We start from the raw sequence: 27,389 nt of genomic DNA on the forward strand, positions 1-27,389 counted from the left end.
CTTTTCTCAGATGCATTCTTTAAATTTCGACGCTGACGCTAAAAGCCGCTACGGTATCCCGAACAGGGCTAATACTCTCATCATAAGATTTATATATGCACACACTTCAAAATAGTTTGAAACTGTCTCAATGACAACTAACATTCATTGGTTTTATTATATGCTTAATCTATTTTCTAAATCCAAATCAATAACTTAACATTAAGTTTTGTATTGATTGAGCGAAACCAATTAGGAAAATCAAGAAGTGGAGTTCAAGAAAGAAGTGAACCAATGAACAGAGTCCTTAGGGTATCTCTTAAGCTTGTCTCTATAATCAACAAAGTAGAGACCAAATCTTGAGCTGTAACCAGCTGCCCATTCCCAATTGTCCAGTAACGACCACACAAAGTATCCTTTCACATTGCAACCATCCTCTTTAATCGCAGCTTGTAAACTCGATAGATAATCATGATGGTATCTGATTCTCTTTGCATCTTTGAGAGCTTCTTTCCTTGGGATCAGAATGCTGTTTGAATCGTCCATTCCTACACACAAATACACACAATCATCATCGAAAACTCTCTATTTCTTGTGAATTTTAAAGGGTTGTGTGTTTACCATTTTCAGTGATAAAGACTGGAGGGTTTCCATATCTATGCTTGACGTAATTCATCAAGCTTCTCATCCCTCTAGGCACTATGTACAACCATATCGAACTGGCCTGTCGACAAGAGCATAAATAACAGTGGTTATTAATTTATTTGGTAGATGATAACTTATTCGAGTTAAAGTATTTTTTTCTTACCCTATCTCCAATTGCGCTTAAACCCTTGAAAGCTGAAATGCAAACAAAGATTATCAATAAAGTAATAGATACTCATAACAACGGTTGTGGTTTTTCTTACGTAGAGTGACGGTTCCAGAATCAGAAATAGCATCGTGTAGGAGAGTGCCAATGAGATTAGTGGCATTGTTTCTTGCATAGTACGTTGTGTAATGATTAATCCCTACAAAATCTAGGGAACCCTTTATCAGAGCAGATTGAGATCCTGTAAACACTGGCAATCTGCTTTCGACTCTGCTTCTCATCGAACTCGGGTAATCCCCAAACATCAACGGATCCAAAAACCTAACACCGTATCAAGATACATCACTTTCTAATTAAAAAGAGGTGGTTGTGTAATAGAATGATATTATAACTCGTTGAAAATTACCACCCAAGTTGAAAGTCTTGAGCTCTTTGTGCAGCTTCCATGTCCTCTCTATTGTTTGATTCCGGTTCATACCACATTACGTCAAACGCTATCCCTAGTGAACCTCCTTGCTTTGCCTGTCATAAGTATACATCAGCTCTGTATATCTTAAGTTTTATATAACATAATGTTTTCAATGTAGTATTAACTTACCTTGTACTTTTTCCTGTAGATATCTGATACGGTGGCGTGAGTTAGAATGACATTGTGACCGACGATGTAAGGCTCGGTAGATGAGTTTCCGGAGCGACAAGTGAGCTTAAAAAGAATAGAGCAACGACCTGGAGCTTGTAGACCAACGTCATAGCCTTGTATAGAGAATGTGTGTGGCTCGTTGAACGTGATCCAATGCTTCACTCTATCTCCAAATCTCTGGAAACAAACCTCTGCATAAGCTGCAAAATCATTTCTGCCAAAAAAAACATGATATAGCCTTTTATCTTTTGAAATTCATTTCTGTCTAGTTAATAGTTTTATTAAATGTTTATATCGCCTTTTGTATGGATTGTACATGATTTGTGGGTTTAGCCAACCGAGGTATCGATCATGGAGTGCCTGAGGAAGGTCCCAATGGTACAACGTCACATACGGCTCGATCCCTACAGTTGTTTCGTTATAGTACATATGAAACTCAACCAACAACAATTTAAATAAAAACCATAGTCAATGATTGATGTTCACTACCTTTAGCTAGTAAAGCATTTATGAGTTTGTTGTAGTGATCGATTCCGGCTTCGTTTATTTGTCCCACACCATCTGTAAACCATACATACATCATCTTTATAATCTTATTTATCCATCAAAAAGGGCATATAAAACTTAAAATATTGTAGTACTTAGTATCATTACTAAAATATTGGTAAAATGGCTATAAAAACATACTTGGAAAAATGCGAGCCCACGAAATGGAAAATCTATAAGCGTCCATTCCCATATTCTTCATGAGTTGTACATCTTCCTGCCCTCGCCATTTTATAATTTCAGTTAAATCATTACTTCGTGTAGTTTTATAAGGAATTGTATATGCATTGACAATTTTTTTGGTTTATATAAATGGGGTTTACCTCGTACCGGTGGTACTGATCAACAGCAACATCGGCGTTGCTAAAATCAGTGATTTTACCAAAAGTGTGGGAGAAGGTGTCCCATATAGTAGAACCTCTTCCATCTTCCTTTACTGCTCCCTCGTGCTGCGCCAATCATTGATTTCTTTAATTATTATTATTACAAGGCTCGGTCCACTACTATTTTCATTTTTATTATGTACTGACGTTTTTAAAAAGTAATTGAAACATTGTTGTGTGTGCTTGGTTAGGCAAGAGACATTCCGAGAAAGCTATATATGATTTTATTTGACTTAATTTGGGCTGGAATTGAGGAGAAGAAAAAAAGAGAAAAGTTCATGGGTAAATTGTGAAAATGTGTAAAAGAAAGGGTCGTTGTTTGAAAAGACCTAGAGTTTTGTAAAAAACAGAACCCACAAGAAAAGGACGAGGATGTATTGTAGATGATATTTCCAGAGAGGTTCTGATGTAGTTCGTGATATACATCAGAAGGTGTGTCAAGACGTATGGCAGGACGTCGAGTGGAGAAGTTGCTTACAAGGAGATTGTCTAAGGTGATTGCGTGTGTAAGTAGAGATTGGAAAAGGAAAGAGAATATCTTGTTAAAGACAAATGACGTTTTCCATTAAGCAAAGAGGTTTTGCTTGGAGAAGAAGTGTTACTTGGAAAGGAATAGAAAGTTTTCTTATATGGGAATGGAAGTTCATTAAGGTGCATTTTATGAACTTGGAGAAGAAGTCTACGATTTATATATAAGGAGGGACGTGCCCTTATGAGAAAGACAGCATCCAGAGATTAAAGTGAGAGAAAGTTTCATTGTGTTCTTAGTGAGTGTCTGACGTAGTGTCTGAAGGAGTGTCTGACGGAGTGTTCCATTGTACTTGGTGTTGTGACATTGGTGCTGGCGTTACGTGTAGCGGAGTTGTCTGTTGTGGTGTGGTGATCAATATGTACGTTGGTGTTGGCATGCTCGTTGGTATCCTTGGTGTGCGTTAGGTTCTGACGTACTCGGTGACGTACTTGGGTGAAGTACTTGGTGACGTACCTTCAGAGACTTGGAGGTTGAAGCCTAGACTCAGGGGGAGTTTAGCTCAAGGTTGGTTAACCTTGAAGAGTTCATGTTATAGAAGAAAGCGGTGATTCAAGAGGGTTGTGCTTGTATTACGCGTTTGCGAATTGGTTGTAATTTGCTTTCTCATTATAGTGAATTTGAATACTGGACAAGGTCCCGGGGAGTAGGAAACGAACCTCTTTAACAAACTCTGTGTGTCATTTACTTACTTCTATATATCTCTGACTCATCCCCACTTACAAGTGGTATCAGAGCCAGGTTTCGATAGAGTTAACGACTAGTTTCGAGTAGATCAGGGTGAGTGACAGAGACTGCGTTAGGAAGTATGACAGAGTTTGGAAACTCGTCTTGATAGAGGGATATCGAGAAGGGACTTCTATGACAAAGCCACCGAGATTCATCTAATTATGGATATTGGAAGGTCCGTATGCAAGCTTTCATTAGTGGTCTTGATGAAGAGTGTTGGAGTATAATTGAGAAGGTTGAAGTTCTTAAGCCGAGAGAGAAGTGGACTGCTGCAAAGAAGAAAGCTTCAAGCTGAAATTCTAAGGCGAAGACGTCGATCTACAATGCTATTGATGCGAACTACTTCAAGCTGATTTCTCGATGTGTGTCAGCTCCAAAGGCGTGGAAGACATTGGAAAACATGTTTGAAGGTACTTCAAGTGTCAAGCGAACCAAGCTGGATATGTTAGCATCTAGATTTGAAAATATAAGGATTGATGAAGAAGAAATCGTGGCTCAGTTTAGTGCCAAGTTGTGTGACATATCTAATGAGTGGTTTGCGCTTGGGAAGCAGTTCAAGGACAAGAAGCTGGTGAAGAAATTGAAGAGGTCGCTGCCAGTGAAGTTTGAGTCAAAGATTTCTGCTGTAGAAGAAGCTCATAATCTGGATGAGATGTCTTTTGATGAGTTTTTTGGGATTCTCCAAGCCTTTGAGTTGAGCAAGGCGTATGGAGATAAAGATAAGAAGAAGGATAAGGAGACAGAAGATTCTTATGGTGTTGCTTTGAAAGTCTCACCTTCTGAAGATCCTATGGCGATGCTGTCAAGAAATCTTGCTGAGTATCTGAAGCAACAGCGAGACAGAAGAGACAATGGAAAAAAAGGTGGTTCGAGAAGATCACCATCAAAGCTACGATGCTATGAGTGCAATGGGATTGGACATGTTCATTTGGAATGTCCAAATTTACAGAGGCACGATAAGAAGATGAACAATAAGAGTGACTCTGATACTGATTCAGATCATGGTGAGAATCTGAAGAACTTTGTGGCGTTTACAACCTTGGGTTATGTGAAGAAGTTTGCAGTGGAATATGTGTCATCGTTTGTGTCATCATCTGTGTCAGGGTCTACACGTGGAGATGATGATGTTGCTGGAAGTGAGGATGATGCTGAGGATTTCGATCTGGCTAAGAAGTTTGAGACATTGTATGCGCAATGGCTAACGATGGTTGAGGAGAATTCCGTTTTGGATAAGGAGAAAGTCAAACTAGAGGCTCGGATTGGTGAAGCATTGAAACATGCTTCAGAGAAAGAAGAAGAAGCAAGACAAGCTAGAGTTCAACTTGAAGAAACTCAGAAAGGTCTGAGGATGCTTAATACTGGTACAAATCAGTTGGATCATCTTCTCAGCATTGGGCAAAATGATCGGTGTGGTCTCGGGTTCAAGGGTAAATCTTCTAAAGGTGGATGTGTTTTTGTGTCTGCTGGTGCGACAGAGAACATAGCGACATATGCTACAAAACCAGCTGTTAAGAGTTCAAGAGGAACTGTAACAGACGGTAAAGCTGCGATTGCTGATGTGAAGGTTGCGACTGCTACTGCGACTGCAGCAAAGGCTGCTACTGTGACTGTCCCAAGGACTGGTGAAGTGACTGTTGCAAGGGCTGCGACAGCGACTGCTGCAAGGGGTTCGACAGCGACTGCTGCAAGGAAAACTCTAGAAGTGAAGAGCGCACCTCGACGAGCTTGTGTTCCTGTTTGTCATCATTGTGGAGTTCGTGGTCATATTAAGCCAAGGTGCTTCATGCTGTTGAGGGAGAAACATCAGATGAAGCAAACATATGGTATGAGGTTTCATAATCCAGTATGTTATTGTGAAGCTGAAGGTCATGTTCAGCGTGGTGGGCTTAATTCTGGTCATAGAGCTAATCATGGAGGGATAAGGCTCATGGATACGTGGTTTGGAAGATCTGGTCATTATGGAGATGGTGGAATGGGTTTCTATCCTCAGTATGGAGGATGGCGATCATCTTCATATTAGTTTTTGACCATGATGTGACTCAAAAGGGGAGATTGAAGATGCTGCTTCATGCCTGAGTTGTTGAGTTCACATGCATAGTCAAAAAGGGGGATATTGTAGATGATATTTCCAGAGAGATTCTGATGTAGTTTGTGATGTACATCAGAAGGTGTGTCAAGACGTATGTCAAGACGTACGGCAAGACATCGAGTGGAGAAGTTTCTTACAAGGAGATTGTCTAAGGTGACTGCGTGTGTAAGTGGAGATTGGAAAAGGAAATAGAATATCTTGTTGAAGACAAATGGCATTTTTCATTAAGCAAAGAGGTTTTTCTTGGAGAAGAAGTGTTACTTGGAGAGGAATAGGAAGTTTCCTTATATGGGAATGCAAGTTCATTAAGGTGCATTTAATGATCTTGGAGAGCAAGTCTACGGTTTATATATAAGGAGGGACGTGCCCTTATGAGAAAGACATCACCCAAATATTAAAGTGAGAGAAAGTTTCATTGTGTTCTTGGTGAGTGTTTGACGGAGTGTCTGACGTAGTGTCTGACGGAGTGTTCCGTTGTACTTGGTTTTGTGATGTTGGTGCTGGTGTTACGTGTAGCGGAGTTGTCCGTTGTGGTGTGGTGATCAATCTGTAAGTTGGTGTTGGTGTGCTCGTTGGTATCCTTGGTGTGCGTTAGGTTCTGACGTACTTGGTTAGGCATGGGCATTCGGGGTCCCATTCGGGTTTCGGTTTTATCCATTCGGGTTTTGGTTTTTCGGGTTTATCAAAATCAGCTCCATTCGGGTTATATAAAAGTTCGGAACCGGTTCGGGTGGGGGTTAGTAAATCTTGAAAGAACCGGTATAACCCATTGTACTTTCGGGTTTGGGTCCCAATCGGTTCTTTGGTTTAAAAATACCTGATTTGTACCTATTTTGTATCTAAAACATAAATGAAATCGGTTCTTTGGATTTAAAATAGATGATTTGTACATATTTTAATAGCCAAAACATAAGTAAAATCGATTTAAAAATAAGAAAAAAACATCAAACGTGATCATTCAAAATCAAGGGAAAGATAAACATTGTTAGTGATAGAACGAAAACCAGATAAATGAAATCATAAAACAAAAACTAAGTTCTCATGAAATGAGAAACATTATTCAATGAAAACAAAACCAAAATCTAAAAACTTCAGGCTTCAACCGACACATTCCACCGTCAACCTTCATGTAATAAATAATTATTTTAGAAGTTCAATAATATCTTAAAGTATTTTGGATACATATTAAGAATTAAGATCATATTTGGTAGAAGTTCTTTTTTTGTGATTTTAAATGTTTCAGGTTCTATCGGATAATACCCATAACCCAAAATACCAAAAAACAAGATCCATTTGGTATTTATGTCGGGTTCGGATCGGTTCAGATTCATTTTTATCGGATCAGGTTTTGTTCGGATTTTCGGGTTCGGTTTATTTGCCCAGCCCTATACTCGGTGATGTACTTAGGTGAAGTACTTGGTGACGTACCTTCAGAGACTTGGAGGTTGAAGCCTAGACTCAGGGGAGTTTAGCTCAAGGTTGGTTAACCTTGAAGAGTTCATGTTATAGAAGAGAGCGGTGATTCAAGAGGGTTGTGCTTGTATTACGCGTTTACGAATTGGTTGTAATTTATTTTCTTATTTTAGTGAATTCGAATACTGGACAAGGTCCCAGGGAATAAGAAACGAACCTCGTTAACAAATTCGGTGTGTCATTTACTTACTGCTATATATCTCTGACTCATCCGCACTTACATGATGACTCGACTCATCCGCACTTACATGTATTGGATGCCTGTGATTCATGAATGGTATGTGTCCTTGGTTACGCGTCACGCATTTGTTTGTATATCGATTTATATGGAGCATATTTCAGGAACAAATACATATATTGTTTAAATATAAAAAAATCATATAGTAGTAGTATGATGATGATGACAAAGAAAATATTACCATGAATTTACAGAGGTAGCTTAAGTGTTTCAAGATACATTAAAGTGCTTTGTCTTCATTAGTGTTAGATAAAAAATTGGTTTAGTATTGTGTTACCAACTACTAAGATATATATGTCGACGTATTTTTTATGTTTTTGTTGCTACTGAAAGAACAAAAAACATATCACATGGGGAACGTATATGTTCTGATGTGACCTAAATTTTGGTCGTGAATAATATTGCTTTCAGATTCCATTAAAAGGAAAAGATTATAAAACAAATGAATAATAAAAAAAATAGGAAAAAGAGAAGGATAGTGGAGAGGAGAGAGGAGAGGGGACCTGAAAAGCAGAAGAAGCAGTTCCGAAGACAAAGCCTTTTGGGAAACTGCCTCTGGAAATTTCCTCAGCACATATGCATGTCTTATCCATCGTCACCATCATCATAATTATGGTCATCGTCATCATGGTTAATCTTCTTGGAGCCATCTCTTTGTTCATCTTTTCGTCTCCAGTTACGTATACATAGATCTTTTGTGGTGAATCGCAGGAAGATAGAAGTGAGAGATACGAAACAAGGAGAATAAAGAAGAGTGCGAGTGGAAAAACAAAGCTATGAAAGGAGTGCTATAAATAGGAAAGTGGGAAATGTGAGATATATGAAATCTTCGGCTTTATAAAAAAAGATATGAAATCTTCGGATAAGATGCTAATTATTAATTAAACAAATATAAATATAAATATATTATAATAACTGTTGCTGAGAAAAGAAAATGAAAGACATTAAAAATAGACCTACAAAAATGAATAGTGAAATATTTTTTATGTTATAGAACTAGTTATATGGATAAAGTTTATTTTAAAGTTGGATGAAATCATATTCTATTATTTTACCAATCACTATATATAAGAAAGATATCTAGCAACATAAGTATACTTCACTAAATTATATGTTTTATTTATTATTATTTATGTAATCTTTTATACATTTTGCATCTCTTTTTGCTATTTACTTCAATAAGAACTTACATGGTATATTCGTAAAAAAAAAAAAAAGAACATGGTATTGACAAAAAAAAAGATCATACATATAGTAAATAGCAAATTAGCGAGTAACAATTGCGTTTGTAGCTCATCTGTATAGTTAAAGAGCCTTTCAAATGCATTGGTTGCGGTTGCGGGAGTTTACCGATACGGATGGTTGCGGTTTCAAACATTATTAAATGTTTGAAAATTGTTGTGTTTATGGGTCATTTTTGATTGATTTACCCATTGATGCAGATCTTAATTGATAAAAAAATATTTAATAAACAAAAATTAATTATAAAAAGTTATAATTAAAATGGTAACTTTAAACCCAATAACAAAATGATCTATAATAATTAAAAACAATTAAATTTGTGGCATGATTATTATTTCATTCATATAATTATAATGATCACCAAATATTTCATCAAGTGTAACATACTTGAAAAAAATTATTCCAAGACGTGGATTTTCTGGTGTCCTTTTATACATACTGTAAACCAGTATAAGAAGTATAAGCCACTCTCTGGTCCTCTCAATGATGTCTTAACTCGTTCGAGTGGTTTTTATATAGACACAGAAAATGTCGTAACGTGCAGTAGCATAGATTCTGCTCTAGATTTATTAGCTGGACCTCTAATCAAAACGCTTACGGGAAATAGCTATTGATTTTTGAGCGGTATAAAGTGGTTTGAAACGATACAAAGCAGTTTATATGATTGTTTCAACCGCTACTAATCACAAAAGCTGTGTTTGCGGGTGGTCGCGGAAAAATCAGTCAACTCCTAAATTACTAATTGTTTCCATTTGGTTTTTTTTTCTTCCAAATAATTCTTTAGGTTTACCCAAATTGTAAATTGCCTGTGTACCTCATCTCTCTTTCACCATCAGTTTTAATACAAAGGAAAATATTAGAGAAAATATTAATTCTCCGAATTGTGTATTGTTAATCTTTAATAAATCTATGAATACAAAATTATAATAATATTATATAGGTAAATATTCAGTTTTGTAAGAAATTCATTAAAGTCTCTCATTTGAAATTTATTTTGTGTAAGTTTGTAAGGAATTTTTTATATGCCCACAACAACATTTAAATATACCCTTTACTTTTACATTTAAAAAGAATTAAGTATCAATATAATTTTGTGTTGAATCTCTGGTTTGAAAGATTATCAATTTATATTATTAAAACAGAAGTACAAAATAAAAATAACCTTTAATTTTACCATTTATTTACATTAGAATGCCATTGAGATATTTATTGAACATATATTTAAGTATGCTTGTATTTTCCTAATTTAAATAATATATTTAAACATTTAATGTCTTTTCCTAATTAAATAATAGATTTTCTTAATCAAATCTTAACCAAAATAGATTTCCTAACGTATTTTATATTAACATATTAAATATTTTTAATATTTGTTAGTAATAAATAATAAAATAAAAAATTACACATCATAATCAATTTATATAAAATATAAAATACTTTATTCATATATTATTAGTATAATGCTTTCATATTATAAGTCCAATTAGTTATAAATATTGGATTTTTTATATGACACATTGTGATATAATAGACAATTAAAATCACAAAATATAATTATTCAAAGTAATAAATAAAATTGTTATGTTTTAAAATATTATACTAACAATTATGTAATACATTTTAATTTACAAATATATATTATACCATTAGTACAAAGAAAAAATTTAAAGTGAAAGCAAATATTTATACGGTCACGGATCAAGCTCTAGAAATAAACAACAACAGCGCAATATTATTTTTCTTTAACAAATTTATTTTAATAGATATTATAGTTCCAAATATGTTTATATATATAAATTTATTTATTTTGTTTTTAAGGGATGCTAAGATTTTGAAACTGGAAAACATTTATGACCCATTTCTATATTATTTTAATTAGGATAAAATTTATATCAGAATATTTTATTAGATTTTTAATTTTAATTTTTATTATAACTGCAAAGATTAATTTTTAATATAATTTTATGTTTAAATACTACAAATACATAATTTAATATAAACTAAAAAATTAAAAACATAAAATAAATATCCGTCCGGTCGGGCGGGTCAATGTCTAGTAATGTTTTTAGTTCACCAATCACGAGCATTTCATTGTTTTAATTCTCTGTGATAAGCATCATTCCTTTTATGCTCTTTTATTTTTTTTTCTTTGTATGTAAAAACACGTTTTAAAATACTTGTGGATATCTAATAAATGAATATATATATATATATATTTTTTTTAATGTTGAAACTCTATTAAAAATATCAAAATATTTCATGTTTGAGTGAAAATATTCATTATTAATATGTACTCATTTTATATTATTTTTGATAAAAATAGAAAACTGAAAAAATTCCAATAACGAATACTAGTGGCTTCTGGAATTGAAAATGCTTAATTGCTTATTAGAAGTTCTCTTCATACACCACCCGTTATCGAATTATTGACTCTACACAAATCAACTTTGTCTTAATAGAAAAGTGGATGGAGGATTGGGGAGTTGCGCAATCAAATGAATCTTAATTATCACTACATATATGCGTTTGTTAGCTTCACACTAATAAGTCAACGACCTCCAAGACCCTCTTATCTTTTTTTTTTATCCTCTCCAGATGCAATTAGTCTTTACCCATTTACACATGTGTTCACGTTCCTATCCGTTTGTGTAGCTAACACGTGTTCACATTATTCCTATGCTACGCCGTTTATGGTCAATGCACGGGCTAGATATACAAGCTCTACTGACCATCGGTGGACTCGTTCTATTGAGATAGGTATGAATATGATCACTCAGTACGACGATAGACAAGCTAGATATAATAGCTTCTCAGAATCAGTTTAGAGATGAGCTTTTAAGCAGGAATCAAACACCGAAATGAATCACATAGCCTTCAGAAATTCATTATTCAAAACAACAGAGAAGATTTGTTAACAACTTGTAGCAAACATTTTGGCCAGAACAACAAAGGCTGTGTGTTTTATATATAGGTTACAGTAACAACTAGCAAGTGACTTCCACAAGACTAGAGCAGAGGAGAACAGAGATGTAATCTGTCAGTATTTCCTTCCTTCCGACAAGATGATGTGGTATCCATGCCTGCAATCACATCATAATCACATTCATCAACTACTAATCAAAGCCAACAAAAAAAAGAAAATCAGAATAGGATTGAAGAAAGAAGAGAGAGGATTGTTAGTAGTCATACGTAGATTTGAAAGGTGCACTAGTGACACCAACAGGTGTGTTGAAGGCGACATCTTGGAATGGACCTGCCATCTTTCCTCTAGGGAACCATCCAAGATCTCCTCCTTTTTTCCCTGATGGGCACTCCGAGTACTCTGCTGCAATCTGGGACAGTCCACGCAAAGATATGATAAGAAGATTCCCCACCATTCATTAGACACACATATAGCTAACCGAAAACTGAAACTCGCAGGTCTCTAAATATCAATGAACTATGAAATGGGTTTTCAGATGTTATGTACATGTCAAAGCTATCTTCTATCTATGGCCTTGATTTGCTTTAGGTTACGATGGGGATGGACTTGAGGGTTGTTCCGGCAGAAGAGTGGTGGGAAGAACGAGGGAGAGATTCTAGTCTCAATGGTGAACGTGACCTAGGCCTTATGGTTACGAATTTTCTCGAGATGGGAGGTGGTGGAAGCGGTGGTGGTGGTGTGATTTGTGGTGTAGCAGCGATAGCGATTCTGAATTTCCAGATCCTTCTTACCTTTTCGATAAGATTCAGGTACCTTAGGGCGATTTGGTTGATTTTATTGGTGTTAGTATACGAATTGAGATCGTTTAGTTGATGAGGTTCCTTATGATCATGTTGAAGGGTAGAGGATAGCGATGCCATGGAAATGGTAGACTGGATAATATTTTGCAGTGCTTGGACATATGGTTTAGTATGATGCCTTTAGCTTGCTATAGATTGTTGGTTCTTGATTATTGAAGGAAACATCCAAGTATATGCCTTATGCTGCTGCTTATAATGTTCTCCTTGCCATTTCGGAATAAAAGTACAGCAAAGAACATCATTGATTTTGTTTGAATGGTATCTGTACATAGTTGCTAATCACATTCCAATGGATAGCACTTGCCTAGAGAATTGTTGCCAGTGTGCTCTCTTCTGCTGCTTATAATGTTCTTGCAACTCCACACCCCTTTGTGGCTGAGGATTTCCTCACAATTTCAAGGCTCATCAAAATGGTGTATGATCACCTTTGTAGCCAAGTTTCTTGCTGCTCTTTATGCCTTTATTGCTGCAGCATGTTCGGGTAGCAGTTCACCGAGTGTCTCCTCTGATTCCCGTGGTTTCATCTCACCAATTAGCACTTATGATGTTTCAATTTTAAGTTTCTTAAGTGTTTTTTTTTTGCCTTTATCTGTGTTTATGTTATCTGCTTAGCCTTTGATGCAGCAGTTTCCTTCGTCATTTTGGCTGTGTTATTATGTTTGCTAAACAATGTCTCCATTGATGGAGCTTGAGTTTTATTTATAAAATTTGGTTTGATCAAAAAGAGAACGAGTATATCTGGAAAGCTTTCTAAATTTCTTATTAAAGTATAATTCATTTATAAGAGTTTATACAAACAGTCTATAAGGATATGTATAAAAAACTTGAACTTAGCTTTCTACAAGGCTTTATAAGGATTATATAAATAATTTATAAATGTTTATAAATCATTTATGAAGATTTATAAATCTTTATAAATACTTATAAAATATTTATAAGGGTTTATAAATCATTTCTAAGAATATATATATATATATTATTTATAAAGGTTTATAAATCAGTTATAAGAATATATAAAAATATTTATAAGGTTTTATAAAATATTTATAAGGATTTGTAGAAAACTTTTGTTTAAATTATTAACTAGTTTTTACGGGGTTATAATTCATTTATGAGAATATATTAAAACTTTTTATAAGGGTCTATAAATCATTTATAAGAATATTTAAAATTGTTGAAAGAAAAAAAAAAGAATATTTAAAATTATTTATAAGCGTCTATAAAATCAGTTACAAGGATTTGAAGAATTTCAAAAGGTAATTCATATATGAAGGCTCTTAAAACATTTTATAAAGGCTTATAAATCATTTATAAAATCAGATGCTTTTAGCTTGCTATAGATTGTTGGTTCTTGATTATTGAGGGAAATGAAACATCCAAGTATATGCCTTATGGCTGCTTATAATGTTCTCCTTCCAATTTCGGAATAAAAGTACAGCAAAGAACATCATTGATTTTGTTTGAATGATATTTCTACATAGTTGCTAATCACATTCCAATGGATAGCACTTGCCTAGAGAATTGTTGCCAGTGTGCTCTCTTCTGCTGCTTATAATGTTCTTGCAACTCCAAACCATAACCCTAAATTTGACCCAACACTCCCCATTTGATTCTTCTTCGCCTTCATTGTTCTTGACATTGTTCTTTTATAAGAGTTTATAAAACCATTTATGAACCATTTATAAATTTTATAAGAGCTTTTATCAACCATCTATAAAATTTATAAAACACATTCAAATATTTATATAACTATTTATTAAGGTTTATAAAACTATTTAAAAGGGTTTATAAAACTATTTACAAGAACTTATAAGCTATTTATAAGAGTTATACATTTATTTATAAATGTATAAATTAATTTACAAGGTTTAAATCTATTTATAAGAGTTTATAAATCTATTTATAAGGGTTTATTCAAAAGATTATAAGAATTTAATATCTTCATAACACAATTTATAAGGCCTTATAAAAAGATATAATTGAACATTGAGATGATTGAGCGTTGAGAGATACTTGGGGTTTCTGAACTTGATCGGTGTGCGTCCATCGTCGTTGTGTCCAGAGAAATAGTAGCTTTGCGTATCAGAGTCTTGGAGCTTCTTGAGGACGGGGACATAAGAAGCATTAAGCCAGTTGAAATCATCAAACTTCTGAACATCAACAGTGACTCCTCTGAGGTTGTCCATGTTCATAGCAAACCATGACTTCATCGCATTAGTGACAAGATGAAAGACGACTTTCTCAGGGGCCTTGGAGTTGAGAGCAGTGGAGTTAACCACAACCGAAGTAGCAACAATGTTATCAGAAAACACACAGACATGGTAAAGACAGTTATCGGTGAGCTTAGAAGCCGCAACATAGATTCTCTCTGCGAGCTTCCCCTGTAATTCAGAGTTCTGAAATCATTCAGTAGTGAGACGAACACCAAGGCAGTAAAGACTCTTGGGCACTTCCTCAGCAGCAATCTGAGCATACTTAGCACTCTTCTCAGTAACAGAACTCATCTGCCCTTCCAAAGACTGAATAGTAGCCTTGAGCCTCATGATCATAATGGCGCTACCGTAATGATTATACTTGGTTCAATCTCTATTGACATCCTCTTTGTTCTGTAGAAGAGACAAAACAACTAGAGGTGAACATCAAAACCAATCTGCAATTTTGTAAAAAATACACAGAAATCAGAGTAAATGTATACATTTACCTTTCTGAGAGCTCCTCATATTCTTTAGCATCACAATGAGAACATGTACCAAGATCAGACACAAATCTAGTTTAAGTTTTGATAGAAAGATGAAAGTAGAACAACCAAAAAAAAACAAAAAGAGGTACCTTTGCAGTTTTCTTCATCACTCTCCTGCTCTGACTCTTAACCAGAACTTGACTTAAGCATCCAAAACTCTGAATCATTGGAGTCAGTTTCTTTCTTAATGCGTATGTGTTTGTTGGTTACTTTTATTTTCTCGGTCTTTCCGCTTGTTCCAGCTCCTCTTTCCACTTGCTCTATCAGATACATCAACACCAAACATTAAAAGCCAGGAATAACAAGCACAAGACAAAATTGGAATCAGTACAAGATGTCAATGAATCTGATATCATGTTCATTAACCTAATCTGTGTAGAAATCTCTTTCCATTTACGTATTTCCAGATATGTTCATCGTTCTTGTTCACAGTATCCCCAATAAGCTTGCACACGAGCTTCGAACTAAGAACATAGCCAAAAAACAAGAAGAAAGGTAAATACTTTAGCCATAGATAACTTAAGCTAACACAATCAACTACAAATGTTTCAATTTTTGGCTAACCGAGAAATTTGGCACTGCAAGAACATGGTGAGAGAAGATTTCCCATGAGATAGAGCATGATCGATGAGTCCCAGACGACACCGTTTGTTACGAGCGTATGCTTCTTCGTCTCTGGCTACAACTTCGTGACTAGTCTCCACGCATCTGAGCCGTCTGTTTCTTATATCCACGAAAGTAGGCGAGCCTAGCAGATTCTCAAAGCAACTCACTTTAGCAAACTCTTCTGCGGTTCCAGTCTGTGTATGAACCGAAAGCAATCTCCAATCATCGTCCATTGCCGGAGCTTGCCGGATCTCACGTCGAGGAGGAATATATAACCTATCTAATTGATTAGTTTAGGTTTAATTAATTAGGGACATAATAGTCATTTGCCAATTAAAATTTTAATGGCAAAGTTGATTAAGGTATAAGTGAAAAGTGGTATCTTAAAAGTGTTATTTTTTGCAATTCCCCTTTATAGTATCCAGTATTAATTTTCGTAGTTAATACATATCCTTGATGTCCAAGTTAGTAGTTAATACATCATGTTTTCCCCAAGTTATTCCTTAAAATGCTAAATCGTTTTTGTGTTTGGATACATATCTATACATTAAGGAAGTTCATAGAAAGAAATATTAAAAAAATTCAAAATAATATTTAGAAACAATCCTAAAATCGTATATTCTGGAAATTGGTATTGAATTCTATTATTCCTTTTGTATATAGTCCACATTTTATAAAGATAATATCGGTTTATAAACCAACTCGGCAAAAATGTTGGAATATACCATAGTAATCGAATTTCTTGGTATATTTTCCAAAACCACGTTTTGTAAACATTCTAAAATCGTGCATATTAATTAAAAAATTAAAATAACATATTGTTACAAAACCACGTTATGTAAACAATAATTTATAACCTAGATTTGAGAATATTAAATAAATTTAAAATTAGATATGATTATATATATATATATATATATATGCTATTTATAAATTCATTTTGCTAAGTATTAAATTGAAAGATTGCAATCCTTTAAATTGGCTAAATATTAGGTAATTTAATATAATACCTATGATTTATAAGGAAACTCATATTCGTCATGTCTTTTTTGTAAATTTATTTATTAAAATTAATTATATTTATAAGTGAAAAAAAAATGACATTAGATGTAAATACAATGAAAATTCAAGGGCAGAATCCAAAATTTTTAAGATAGGATTATGCTTTACTAATATATATATTTGTCTATATATATATATATATATATATATATATTTGTTACATGGGTTTCACAGTCAAATTTACTAGTTTTGGTTCATGGCCGGATCTGAGCACGGTCCAATGAAACATTGATATTGCTCATCAAAACTTAAAAAAAAATTATATTGATATAAACTCTCAAATAGTAATGAAATATGTTTTTACAAAACTTTTTAAAAAATGTTTGAAGCCTCCATAATCTAATTGTGTTGAAGAAGCCCCATAGTAGTAATCATAACAAGTTACTATATAATACTCCAATTTTCTTGTTATGGTTTGACGTGTCTTCTAAGGAGAAAGAAAAACCTTTCAAAAAGGAAACATCCAGTTTTCAACAGAGAAAAAAGAGGATCTCGCTAAGATTTTGTCGGCCTCGAAAGTTTCGGAGAAATTTCAATGGTTTGTCTATTTCTTTTTTTCATATACTGTACTACTTTTCATCTCTTAGACCATCTTTAACGGGAAGGATTTGTGATTTTTAATGGGATCCTTAAGCATTAATGTTGATTTAATTAAATGAAAAAGAAATAAATGCTAGATAATCGATCTTTAATGGGGTGATTTGGTGACCGAAAATATCATGGATTATTAATTCATGTGTCAGCTGCTCATTTTTTAATTTTTTTTTTTTTTCTTTTCTCACCCCTTCGTTCTTGTTTTCTCCGCGAGAGGAGAAGGATCGAAACCGACGACGGAAACGATGACTCTGTCGATCCACTCGACGTCTCCTCCTTCTGATGATCTTGTGCTCATAAGCACATTGTTAAACACCAGCAAGGATCCTGTCGTGAGCAATGAGCAGAAAGCAGGCACATTCTGGAGCCACATTGCAGCCTACTATGCAGCTAGTCCGAAGGTGGAAAGAGGAGATAAGCGAGGAGTTCTTCAATGCAAGCAAAGGTGGCAGAAGATCAACGATTTTGTTTGCAAGTTATGTGGATCCTATGCGGCTGCAACAAGACAGAAAACAAGTGGTCAGAGTGAGAGTAATGTTGTGAAACTCGCACACGAAATTTTTTTCAACGATCAAAAGATTAAATTTAACCTTCACCATGCTTGGGAGGAGCTCCGCTATGACCAGAAAAGGTGTGAGCATGCTAGTAGTAATCTTGGTGGAAGCGCTAAGAAGAAAAAGTGTGAGGATGGAGCAGAAACAGCAAGCTCTCAAGCTACTATCAATGTAGATGATCAACCTACCAAACGTCCACCTGGAGTTAAGGCTGCGAAAGCAGCTTCTGCAAAGAAACCAATAGTAGATAAGGAGGCTGATGAAAAGTTTGACAAGATGTGCTCTATTAAAGAGAAAGACTTGACCCTGAAAGAAAGACTTTCCAAAATGGGTCTGCTTGACAGTCTCATTTAAAAAAAAGAACCACTTTCTGAAAAAGAAGAAGCACTAAAGAGTAAGCTTCTTACAGAGATGTTGGATGCTTCTGTTTGATGTTTCTGTCGCATGTTTAAATGTTTCTTAATGGGATGTTCCTGTTTGATGCTTCTGTTTGATGTATCTGTTTCTGTTTCATGTTTCATGTTTCTTGTTTCTGTTTCATGTATCGGTTTCATGTTTAAGTTTTATGTATCTGTTTGATGTTCAGTTGTATGTGCTGTTTTATTAAAAAAGAGTTTCTATTTACATGTTCTGTTGAAGCTTGATATTACATCACGATACTGATTGTATCTCTTTCCGTATGTGTTGTTTTATACAAAGAGACAAGAGAAGTCACGAGATTGCAGAGAGAAGTCACGAGATGTCTGGTTAAACAGATCACGGGAAGAGGTCAGAGACACAATACCACAAGAGAAGTCACGAGATGTCTGGTTAAACAGGTCACGGGAAGAGGTCAGAGACATAATACCACAAGAGAAGTCACGAGATTACAGTTGTGATATGTCCGTATGTGATGTTTCTGTTTGTCTGTATGTAACTTTAAGTCACGAGATTTTTATGTTGCTTATGCAGATTCATATGTAAAATTTATATGTCACGAGATGTTTGTCTGTAAACTTTATGCTTCTCTCCTTTTCTATATAAAGTATTGAGACAGAAAGTATTAATTTCACAAAGTCTCATTCTCTCCTTTTTTACAAATTTATCGAACACAATATCATTCACCAACACACTCTCCTTCTCTTCACCAACAAGTTTCATCTTCTGACCGAGACTTCTTCTCTCATTTTAATCACAAAGTTTTGTTCTCTCATTCTCACATTGTCTCATTCTTTCCTTTTCCTTGATCAAAAAAACTATTCACAAAAAAAAATCAAAACACTTTTTAAATTTTCATCACATATATGGCATCTTCTTCCCATAACACTTTTGATGGAGTAGATGGTGAAAGTTTTGATCAATATTTTGATCAATATGTTGATCAATATTTTGATCAAACATTCGAGAGTTTAGCCATTAATTATGGTGATCAAGAAGTCCAAAAAAAAAAGGAAAAAACGAGTTCACATCGAAAGGAATCGTGAAGAAGACGATGTACATTTATGGGAAGATTATTTCAGTGAAACCCCAACATATCCTAAAAATCTATTCCGACGGCGATTTAGAATGAACAAGCCATTGTTCATGCGTATTGTTGATCAACTCTCCATTGAAGTTGAATTATTTCGACAAAAGAAAGATGCTCTCGGCCGTCTTAATCTCTCTCCACTTCAAATGTGTACAGCAGCCATTCGTATCTTGGCATATGGTAATGCGGCTGATGCTGTTGACGAATACCTCCGACTCGGTGAAACAACTACTATGTCATGTTTGGAACATTTTGTGGAAGGAATAATATATTTATTCGGTGATGAGTACCTAAGAAGACCAACATTGGCTGATCTTCAACGTCTACTTGAAGTTGGTGAGTTCCGTGGATTTCCCGAAATGATAGGAAGCATCGATTGTATGCATTGGGAGTGGAAGAATTGTCTCACCGCTTGGAAAGGACAATATTCACGTGGTTCGGGAAAACCCACAATATTTTTAGAGGCGGTTGCTTCGTTTGATCTATGGATATGGCATGCGATTTTTGGACCTCCAGGTACCTTAAATGATATCAATGTTCTTGATCTCTCACTTGTTTTTGATGACATAATACAAGGTCAAGCTCCGCAAGTTACTTACTCTGTCAAAGGAAGGGAGTATCATTTGGCTTACTATCTCACCGACGGTATTTATCTGAAATGGACTACTTTTATCCAATCAATTCAGGAGCCACAAGGGCCGAAAGCGGTTTTATTTGCTAAACAACAAAAAGCTGTCCGAAAAGATGTCGAGCGTGCTTTTGGAGTCTTGCAAGCACGCTTTGCTATTGTTAAAAACCTGGCAATTTTTTTGGGACAAAGCCAAAATTGGGAAGATTATGAGAGCATGTATCATACTCCATAATATGATAGTGGAAGACGAACGAGATGGTATACTCAGTTTAATCTTTCAGAGTTCCAACAAAGAGAAGACACCGGAAGTTCACATGTCGATCTCGATTTTGAAAGAGATATCCCTTCAAATATCGCCAATATGATGGGTGCTCGAAGTAGAATTTGTGATCCACATAAGCATCAACAACTGAAAGCTGATTTGGTTGAACATATATGACATAAATTTGGACGTGATGAACTGAGTTCGGAAGTTTGTTTTCGAATTATTCTCGATTATTGTACTAATCTTTATTTTCATATTTTTTTTTAAATCTATGTTTTAAATGTTATCTTTTAATATGTTTTATTTAATAAATGAATTTTATTAAAAAAAAATTAATACATTTTTTTAAGAACCTCTAATTAAGGGGGGTGTATTCAATATAACATTTGAATTGATTTAATTTTTAATAGAGTTTTAGATGATTTCTATAAGTTACAGAGATTTATGTGATTTTTGTTAAACCACTCTAGAATATAACCTAAAACCATGGGATTTGAGTTTCAATTTTTTTAACTAAGAAACTCCACCCAAACACCCTAAAATCACCTAGAAACTTTAAAACTCCACAAGTTAAAATATTTTCAATAACAATGGATTTTAGAGTACTCTACGAAATGTTAAGTTCAATAACAGTAGATTTTAAATGAGTTTTTAAAATTCATGTTTGAATAACAGTGGATTTATCATTTTAATACAAATTACCTAAAACTCTCAGTTGAATACACCCCCTAAGAAACCCCCATTGTACCGCTTAAAATGGAAGTTTCTTAACATAGATCCTTAACCCCACTTAAGGTTTAATTTATTATTAAAATTTTATTAAGGATCCCTGAAAGGGTTTTAGGGTTAAAGATGGTGTTAGTTTTTTCCTTGGTAAAGTTATTCTTATTTCTTTCTTCTTCTTCAGGCCAATGGCTGTGGGATTGCCATTGATGTTCCTCCTTGTCTCACATTTATTTATCTTAGGTATGTTGTCTGTATACGACCTTTCCTTGTTTAGTTATCATTTCATGATTCTTTTTTAATCTGCAGGAGTAACATCGAGGAACATTACGATAGTGAACGAATGCGAATTCACTGTGTGGCCGGGGATTCAAACAACGGCTGCTGATCATCCGTTCAACATCTCTGGCTTCGTTCTCAAGAAAGGAGAGAGGCGTGAAATCGACCCACCGTCTACATGGAAAGGTCGTATCTGGGGCAGGTCACGATGCTTGACCAACACAACCGGGAGTTTCTCATGCCAAACCGGAGACTGCAACTCTGGAGAAATCGAGTGCTTGGGAAACTCAGGCAAACCTTCTCTCACTCTAGCTAAGTTTAACTTCAACAATTCTCACGGCCTGAATGATAGCTATGAAGTTAGCGCCGTTCAGGGTTATAACCTTCCATTGCTGATTGCCCCCCAAAATGAGCCAACATGTACCAGCACTGATTGCATGGTTGTCACTAATAAATACTGTCCTCGGTTGGCGGTGAAAGAATATAAACTTTCAGGAATTAGTTGCGTCAACGCTTGTGAAAAATTCAATTTGCCTGAGATCTGCTGCGAGAGTGACAGCGATAACAATTACGCCTCTGCGGAAAAATGCCAACTGACGGTTGACTCGCAGTCGCAGGATCTCAGGAGAGCATGCCCACTTGCCTATAACTACGATGACAGTAGCAACCTCTGGAAATGCACAAACTCCGCTGGCTATCTCATCACTTTTTGCCCCTTAAATGCCAGGATAACCAAGTAAATTTTAGTAGATAGCAGTAGTATATTTATCGCCAATTCGTTAGGGAGTACTATTTTAATGTTAGTGGGTAGGTGATGTTTGTCAACATTTCACTAGTGCATATTGATAAATTTAAGAGATAGTCCCTTTTAGGAATGATATATATATATATATATATATCTGAGAATGATCAAAGTTGAAATGGACCATATTTTGGATCTATATGTTCCCACAGTAACACAAACGAATTTGCTACTCTCTTCTTTTTTGGTAAATTGATATGTGATTATGTTACATGTTCGAGAAGCAACAACGAGGAGAACGCACTGGCTCCGTCTCCCTCTCCAGTACCAAACAAGCATGCTCCAACTCACAGGTACGTGAATCCATCGTTTCAGTCATCATATATTGAAGTCAATTTTTGTCAGAGATTTTGTTTGCTTTAATAAGCATGAAAATGGGCTGGACGTTAATCTTGTGTAGGACATCTAAAAACATTGGACCGGCTCTGGCTCCAAGAGGAAGTCGAACTCAGTCTCCATTTCAAGCCATACCGAAAAGACGTAAGTTTTATTTTCTTTCCCACACCAAAATATATCGCGTCTTTTTTAGTTAATGAGACTTTTAGGTTGGAACATTTTGCAGAAAAACGATCATGGAAGTTGAAACACATACTCGGTACCCTTTCCCTAATCCATGTGACAGTTACTCATGCACGTAGGCAAAAAGAAAACTAAGCTAAACGCTTGTTCTCTTATTGTAGGTGCCTTGGGAGCTTCTGTATTCATCATTATTGCGGTCATTTTAATGGCGAGAGCAAAATATGCGAGGAAGAGTAGTAGGAATGGAAAAAACTTTGAAGCAGTTGTAATGTTGAGACAATATAGTTACGCAAAAGTCAAGAAGATGACAAACTCATTTGCGCATGTTCTTGGGAAAGGAGGATTTGGAATTGTCTACAAAGGAAAATTACCTGATGGAGGCCAAGACGTTGCAGTAAAGATCTTGAAAGATGTAAAGGGAAGTGGAGAAGAGTTCATCAATGAAATAGCAAGCATGAGTAGAACGTCTCATGTTAATATTGTTTCTCTGCTTGGATTTTGCTATGAAGAGAACAACAAAGCAATAATATACGACTTCATGCCGAATGGATCCCTTGATAAGTTCATTGCCGAGAATATGTCAGCGAAGATGGAATGGGAGACGTTATACAAGATTGTGGTAGGTTTGTCTCGCGGCCTAGAATATTTGCACAACCGGTGTGTATCGAGGATTGTGCATTTTGATATAAAACCACAAAACATACTCATGGACAAAGATTTTTGCCCCAAGATTTCAGATTTCGGGCTTGCTAGGCTTTGCAAGAATAACGAGAGCATCATGTCAATGCTAGACGCGAGAGGGACCTTTGGATATATTGCCCCTGAAGTGGTTTCTAGGAATTTTGGAGGAGTTTCGCACAAGTCAGATGTATATAGTTATGGGATGGTCGTTCTGGAGATTATTGGAGCAAGGAATAGAGAAAATTTTGAGAAATCTGGATCAAATAACAGTTCAATGTACTTTCCAGACTGGATCTATAAGGAGTTCGAGAGGGGAGAGATCATGAGGTGTTTTGGGGATCAACTAACCGAAGAAGAAGAGAAAATTGCAAGGAAAATGGTATTAGTTGGTCTGTGGTGTATTCAGACCAATCCATTTGATCGTCCACCAATGATCAAAGTCATTGAAATGTTAGAAGGAAGTGTGGAGGCTCTCCAAATTCCACCTAAGCCTCTCTTGTGTTTACCCACGGTAGCTGTTCCAGAAATTCTTGAAGATGGTAATGAGACTTCAAGCGTCTCTAACCCAAGTCAGTTTGAAAGATGTACGCTCTCAGCTGGCGAAGACACTTTACGCAACTCTATTTCCAAAGAAGACATAGTTCAGTGTCCAGACTCTTAAATTAAAGTCAAGTGTGGATCTTTTATAACTTGTCAAGATGTTGATATACTTTCGTTGGTTGTTAGTTCTGATTTGATTGTGTTTTTTAAATACTTACAAGATGATATCCGGTGTTCTTTTCTTTTGACGCAGACATCCAAATCGTTAATGATAGCAATGATTTTTAGTTTTATTGTTGCTAAAAATGATTGTTTAGCTGTGGTAAAAGAAAGTCATGAGATGAATACCATATGATTGATTGGCCTGAACTGGATAGGCCATATTTTAAAATGCTAATGCTGATTATAGGAAATTAGGAATCATATAGTGGGCATACCAAAATTTCAAATATCACTAATTGCATGATTAAATTCAACATTTTAAATGGTTTTAGTCCACAACCGTGGAATAATCGAATAAACACATGGCGCGAGTTGAGTGTGCATGAACCATAAATACATTTGGAGATGCGGGGTATCGAACCCCGTGCCTCTCGCATGCAAAGCGAGCGCTCTACCATTTGAGCTACATCCCCATGTTGATGTACATAACATAATATAACATAACTATCCAAAGAACAACGTCCAAAGACGGCAAAAAAAGTTCGTTAAGTTGGTTACAAATAGTTGCGAGGGAAAACCCAGGAATTTCGCTAACATTTAGGATCTCAAGGTTGAGATTCAGTCTTCTTCCGCCATTCACGAACCATCTTCAGACCTCTTATTATATATCTTACTAGAGAAAAAATCACTAAAAAAGAAAAAAAAAACCAACAGAACTCAAGATCTCAGTTTCCGACAACATGTCGTCAGGATCCGACAAAGACCGAGAGACATTCGTCTACTTGGCTAAGCTCTCCGAACAGGCCGAGCGATACGACGGTATGTAATCTCATATGTCCCAATACATCTTAATTTGTCAAGTTTTAGTAGAAATTACAAAGGGTTTGGTAATAATTTTGGCAGAGATGGTGGAGACAATGAAGAAAGTGGCGAAGGTGGACAGCGAGCTGACGGTTGAGGAGAGGAATCTGTTGTCGGTTGGTTACAAGAACGTGATCGGAGCAAGACGTGCCTCGTGGAGGATAATGTCATCCATCGAGCAGAAGGAAGAGTCCAAGGGCAACGAATCAAACGTGAAACAAATCAAGGGTTATCGCCAAAAGGTAGAAGACGAGCTTGCTGACATCTGTAAAGATATTCTCACTATCATTGATCAGCATCTCATCCCTCACGCTACTTCAGGAGAAGCTACCGTTTTCTATTACAAGATGTAAGAAACAAATAAAACACTCTTCATCGCCTCCAAATTTATTGTGGTTAATATGCATGCATTAGATCATTTGGTGTCCTAATTAATTAAGAAAATATATTTCTTGAACTTTTATCACTAATCAATGTTAGGACTGGCCCTCAGCATCATCATATGTAAATGAAATTAAAATTTGATTTGAAATTTTGTAGGAAAGGTGATTATTACCGTTACTTTGCTGAGTTTAAGACTGAACAAGAGAGGAAGGAAGCTTCTGAACAGTCGCTCAAAGGCTATGAGGTATTATCTAAATATGTTATATTCTCAAAAGCTTAGAAAATTGCTAGGAGATTATTAGCCTGATAGATTATAGTTTTGATTAGGCTGCAACACAAGCTGCAAGCACTGACCTTCCTTCGACCCATCCGATTCGTCTTGGACTTGCTCTTAACTTCTCTGTTTTCTACTATGAGATCATGAACTCTCCTGAAAGGTAACAAACATTAATTCCTAAATGAAATGTCAACTTTGTTGGTGATTTGGTTTCTTGGAAAACTATTGCAGAGCTTGCCATTTGGCGAAGCAAGCCTTTGACGAGGCGATTGCAGAGTTGGATACTCTAAGTGAGGAGTCGTACAAGGACAGCACTTTGATCATGCAGCTCCTGAGAGACAACCTTACCCTCTGGACTTCTGATCTTCCAGAAGATGGAGGTTCGTTTAAAAGTCACAAAGCATGAGTTAAAGCGAGCTGGTTAATTTGAGATTAAGAATCGGTTTATGTTTTTTTAAGGAGAAGACAACATTAAGACCGATGAAGCCAAGCAAGAACCGGCTAAGCCTGCAGAAGCCACTGAGGTGACTAACCTGTAAATATATGTCAACGTGTTCTTCTTATGTTAATAAGCTAATGTGGTTTATTATTTTTCTTGTGTGTTTGTTTCAGAACTGATCAAAGGCTCTGGAAGTTGAATGAGTTTAGATTTGATGCCCAGAAGGGGGAGGACAATTCCTTTGAATTCCATAGCTTGGTTTTATCAAGAAGATGTGATCAGAAACAATTGAATTCAATCCTATATTCATTTTCTTTTATTACCTTTTTGTTATTTATTTTGTTGTCATGATATCAAATATTTTATGATATGCATTTATCTTATGATTTGTTCAGATATGTTTTGACTATTTTTATGCAGAACAATCAATTGTATTATCTGCATAACTGTTATATACTGAAATGCATAATATACAATACGATAAGAACTGGGGACAGATCTAAAGTTACCATATACAAAAAGTGTTTTGAAAATGAAACGAATACCACTTAAAGTTAAACTCTTCCTCGTGATTCAGATTGTCAATTTTCTCACCATCTGATTTCTGAAAAATTCAAAGGTAACATATTAAAACCAATAGCCCAGCTCTAAAGCAGGCCATGCAGTGACTATAGAAGCAAACTTGGAGCCCCAAAGCGATGTAACATAGTAGTCAATATTTGTTGTGGTCTTTTGTGATGTCGTAGAATGTATATTGTGATTACTTCAATTGGGAAGCTATGTATATGATTGTTTCTTGATGTTTGTTAAGTACTAGTTTATATAGTAAATGAAATGAATTTCTGTAAGTAAAAATTCCAAAGCTTGTAGAGAGTTATTAGAGTTTTGCCTGGTACTGAGCAAAATGAAACTGAAATAGGAACAATGTAAAAAGCTATCGCTAGAATGAAGAGTCGAACCTTCGACCTTGTGGTTAACAGCCACACGCTCTAACCAACTGAGCTATTCCAGCTTTTGCTCTGATATCTACTGAATAATATTTACTCTGCAATAAGTGTTACTTTGACAAACCAGCGATCATTAACCCAACCTAAATAAAAACCACCGGTCAAAGAACATATATAAGTAGTAGACGCGACTGAACATGTGTTACTTATCCCCTATATCTTATTTGAAAATCATTACAACTTCTTTTTGTAACCACATGCCATCACTAAAATGATTTTTAGAATCATTAGAGAAATATGTTGGTCCATCTAATTATATAATAAGTTTTTTATTAAACTAACAATAAATTCATCATTAATGTACTTTATTATTT

The 27,389-nt window shown here is 35.3% G+C and overlaps 6 protein-coding genes, 1 long non-coding RNA gene, 2 other non-coding genes and 1 pseudogene across 12 annotated transcripts; 5 read left to right on the plus strand and 5 right to left on the minus strand.

Moving 5' to 3' along the window:
• Positions 1-112: 112 nt before the first annotated feature.
• On the minus strand, positions 113-8,225 carry LOC106402257 (beta-glucosidase 40). Of its 3 annotated transcripts, none has more exons than XM_048750801.1 (12): positions 7,921-8,225; positions 2,387-2,425; positions 2,300-2,353; positions 2,118-2,193; positions 1,920-1,991; positions 1,747-1,834; positions 1,389-1,644; positions 1,197-1,312; positions 888-1,111; positions 788-819; positions 601-703; positions 113-527 (listed from the first exon to the last, which is right to left on the minus strand). In XM_048750801.1, exons 1-12 carry the CDS (start codon positions 8,077-8,079, stop codon positions 241-243), a joined length of 1,506 nt encoding a protein of 501 aa, XP_048606758.1. In that variant the 5' UTR covers positions 8,080-8,225; the 3' UTR covers positions 113-240. The 3 variants fall into 3 exon arrangements, with proteins under 3 accessions (XP_048606758.1, XP_048606759.1, XP_048606757.1); XM_048750802.1 differs by adding an exon at positions 7,337-7,440 and having other exon boundaries at positions 2,300-2,425; positions 7,921-8,091; XM_048750800.1 differs by having other exon boundaries at positions 2,300-2,425.
• Positions 7,891-8,340, plus strand: LOC111204669. Its single transcript, XR_002657181.2, has 2 exons — positions 7,891-8,047; positions 8,129-8,340. It is a non-coding gene; the product is annotated as an uncharacterized LOC111204669 (long non-coding RNA).
• A 3,178-nt stretch (positions 8,341-11,518) lies between these two features.
• LOC106397593 (peptidyl-prolyl cis-trans isomerase NIMA-interacting 4-like) lies at positions 11,519-12,092 on the minus strand. The gene is made up of 2 exons (XM_048750803.1): positions 11,849-12,092; positions 11,519-11,739 (listed from the first exon to the last, which is right to left on the minus strand). The coding sequence occupies exons 1-2, from the start codon at positions 12,034-12,036 to the stop codon at positions 11,697-11,699; spliced, it is 231 nt and encodes a 76-aa protein (XP_048606760.1). The 5' UTR covers positions 12,037-12,092; the 3' UTR covers positions 11,519-11,696.
• Positions 12,093-13,758: 1,666 nt separating this feature from the next.
• On the minus strand, positions 13,759-16,545 carry LOC106384500 (annotated as a pseudogene).
• A 1,144-nt stretch (positions 16,546-17,689) lies between these two features.
• LOC125583179 (glutathione S-transferase T3-like) lies at positions 17,690-18,352 on the plus strand. The gene has a single exon (XM_048749784.1). The coding sequence runs from the start codon at positions 17,690-17,692 to the stop codon at positions 18,350-18,352; it is 663 nt and encodes a 220-aa protein (XP_048605741.1).
• Positions 18,353-20,870: 2,518 nt separating this feature from the next.
• LOC106384497 (PR5-like receptor kinase) lies at positions 20,871-24,170 on the plus strand. The gene is made up of 5 exons (XM_048750804.1): positions 20,871-22,139; positions 22,430-22,498; positions 22,606-22,685; positions 22,768-22,800; positions 22,886-24,170. The coding sequence occupies exons 1-5, from the start codon at positions 21,841-21,843 to the stop codon at positions 24,064-24,066; spliced, it is 1,662 nt and encodes a 553-aa protein (XP_048606761.1). The 5' UTR covers positions 20,871-21,840; the 3' UTR covers positions 24,067-24,170.
• Positions 21,313-21,799, plus strand: LOC125575382 (PR5-like receptor kinase). Its single transcript, XM_048749785.1, has 3 exons — positions 21,313-21,367; positions 21,434-21,694; positions 21,756-21,799. Exons 1-3 carry the CDS (start codon positions 21,313-21,315, stop codon positions 21,797-21,799), a joined length of 360 nt encoding a protein of 119 aa, XP_048605742.1.
• Positions 24,171-24,507: 337 nt separating the features above from the next.
• Positions 24,508-24,580, minus strand: TRNAA-UGC. The gene has a single exon. It is a non-coding gene; the product is annotated as a tRNA-Ala (tRNA).
• A 198-nt stretch (positions 24,581-24,778) lies between these two features.
• LOC106386505 (14-3-3-like protein GF14 iota) lies at positions 24,779-26,555 on the plus strand. Of its 2 annotated transcripts, XM_013826337.3 has the most exons (7): positions 24,779-24,926; positions 25,011-25,317; positions 25,509-25,596; positions 25,680-25,789; positions 25,861-26,009; positions 26,089-26,153; positions 26,242-26,555. In XM_013826337.3, the coding sequence occupies exons 1-7, from the start codon at positions 24,848-24,850 to the stop codon at positions 26,245-26,247; spliced, it is 804 nt and encodes a 267-aa protein (XP_013681791.2). In that variant the 5' UTR covers positions 24,779-24,847; the 3' UTR covers positions 26,248-26,555. The 2 variants fall into 2 exon arrangements, with proteins under 2 accessions (XP_013681791.2, XP_048606762.1); XM_048750805.1 differs by lacking the exon at positions 26,242-26,555 and having other exon boundaries at positions 26,089-26,168.
• Positions 26,556-27,006: 451 nt separating this feature from the next.
• On the minus strand, positions 27,007-27,080 carry TRNAN-GUU. The gene has a single exon. It is a non-coding gene; the product is annotated as a tRNA-Asn (tRNA).
• Between the last annotated feature and the right edge of the window lie 309 nt (positions 27,081-27,389).

Source organism: Brassica napus, chromosome C3 (assembly GCF_020379485.1).
Source record: "Brassica napus cultivar Da-Ae chromosome C3, Da-Ae, whole genome shotgun sequence".
Taxonomy (NCBI): Eukaryota; Viridiplantae; Streptophyta; class Magnoliopsida; order Brassicales; family Brassicaceae; genus Brassica; species Brassica napus.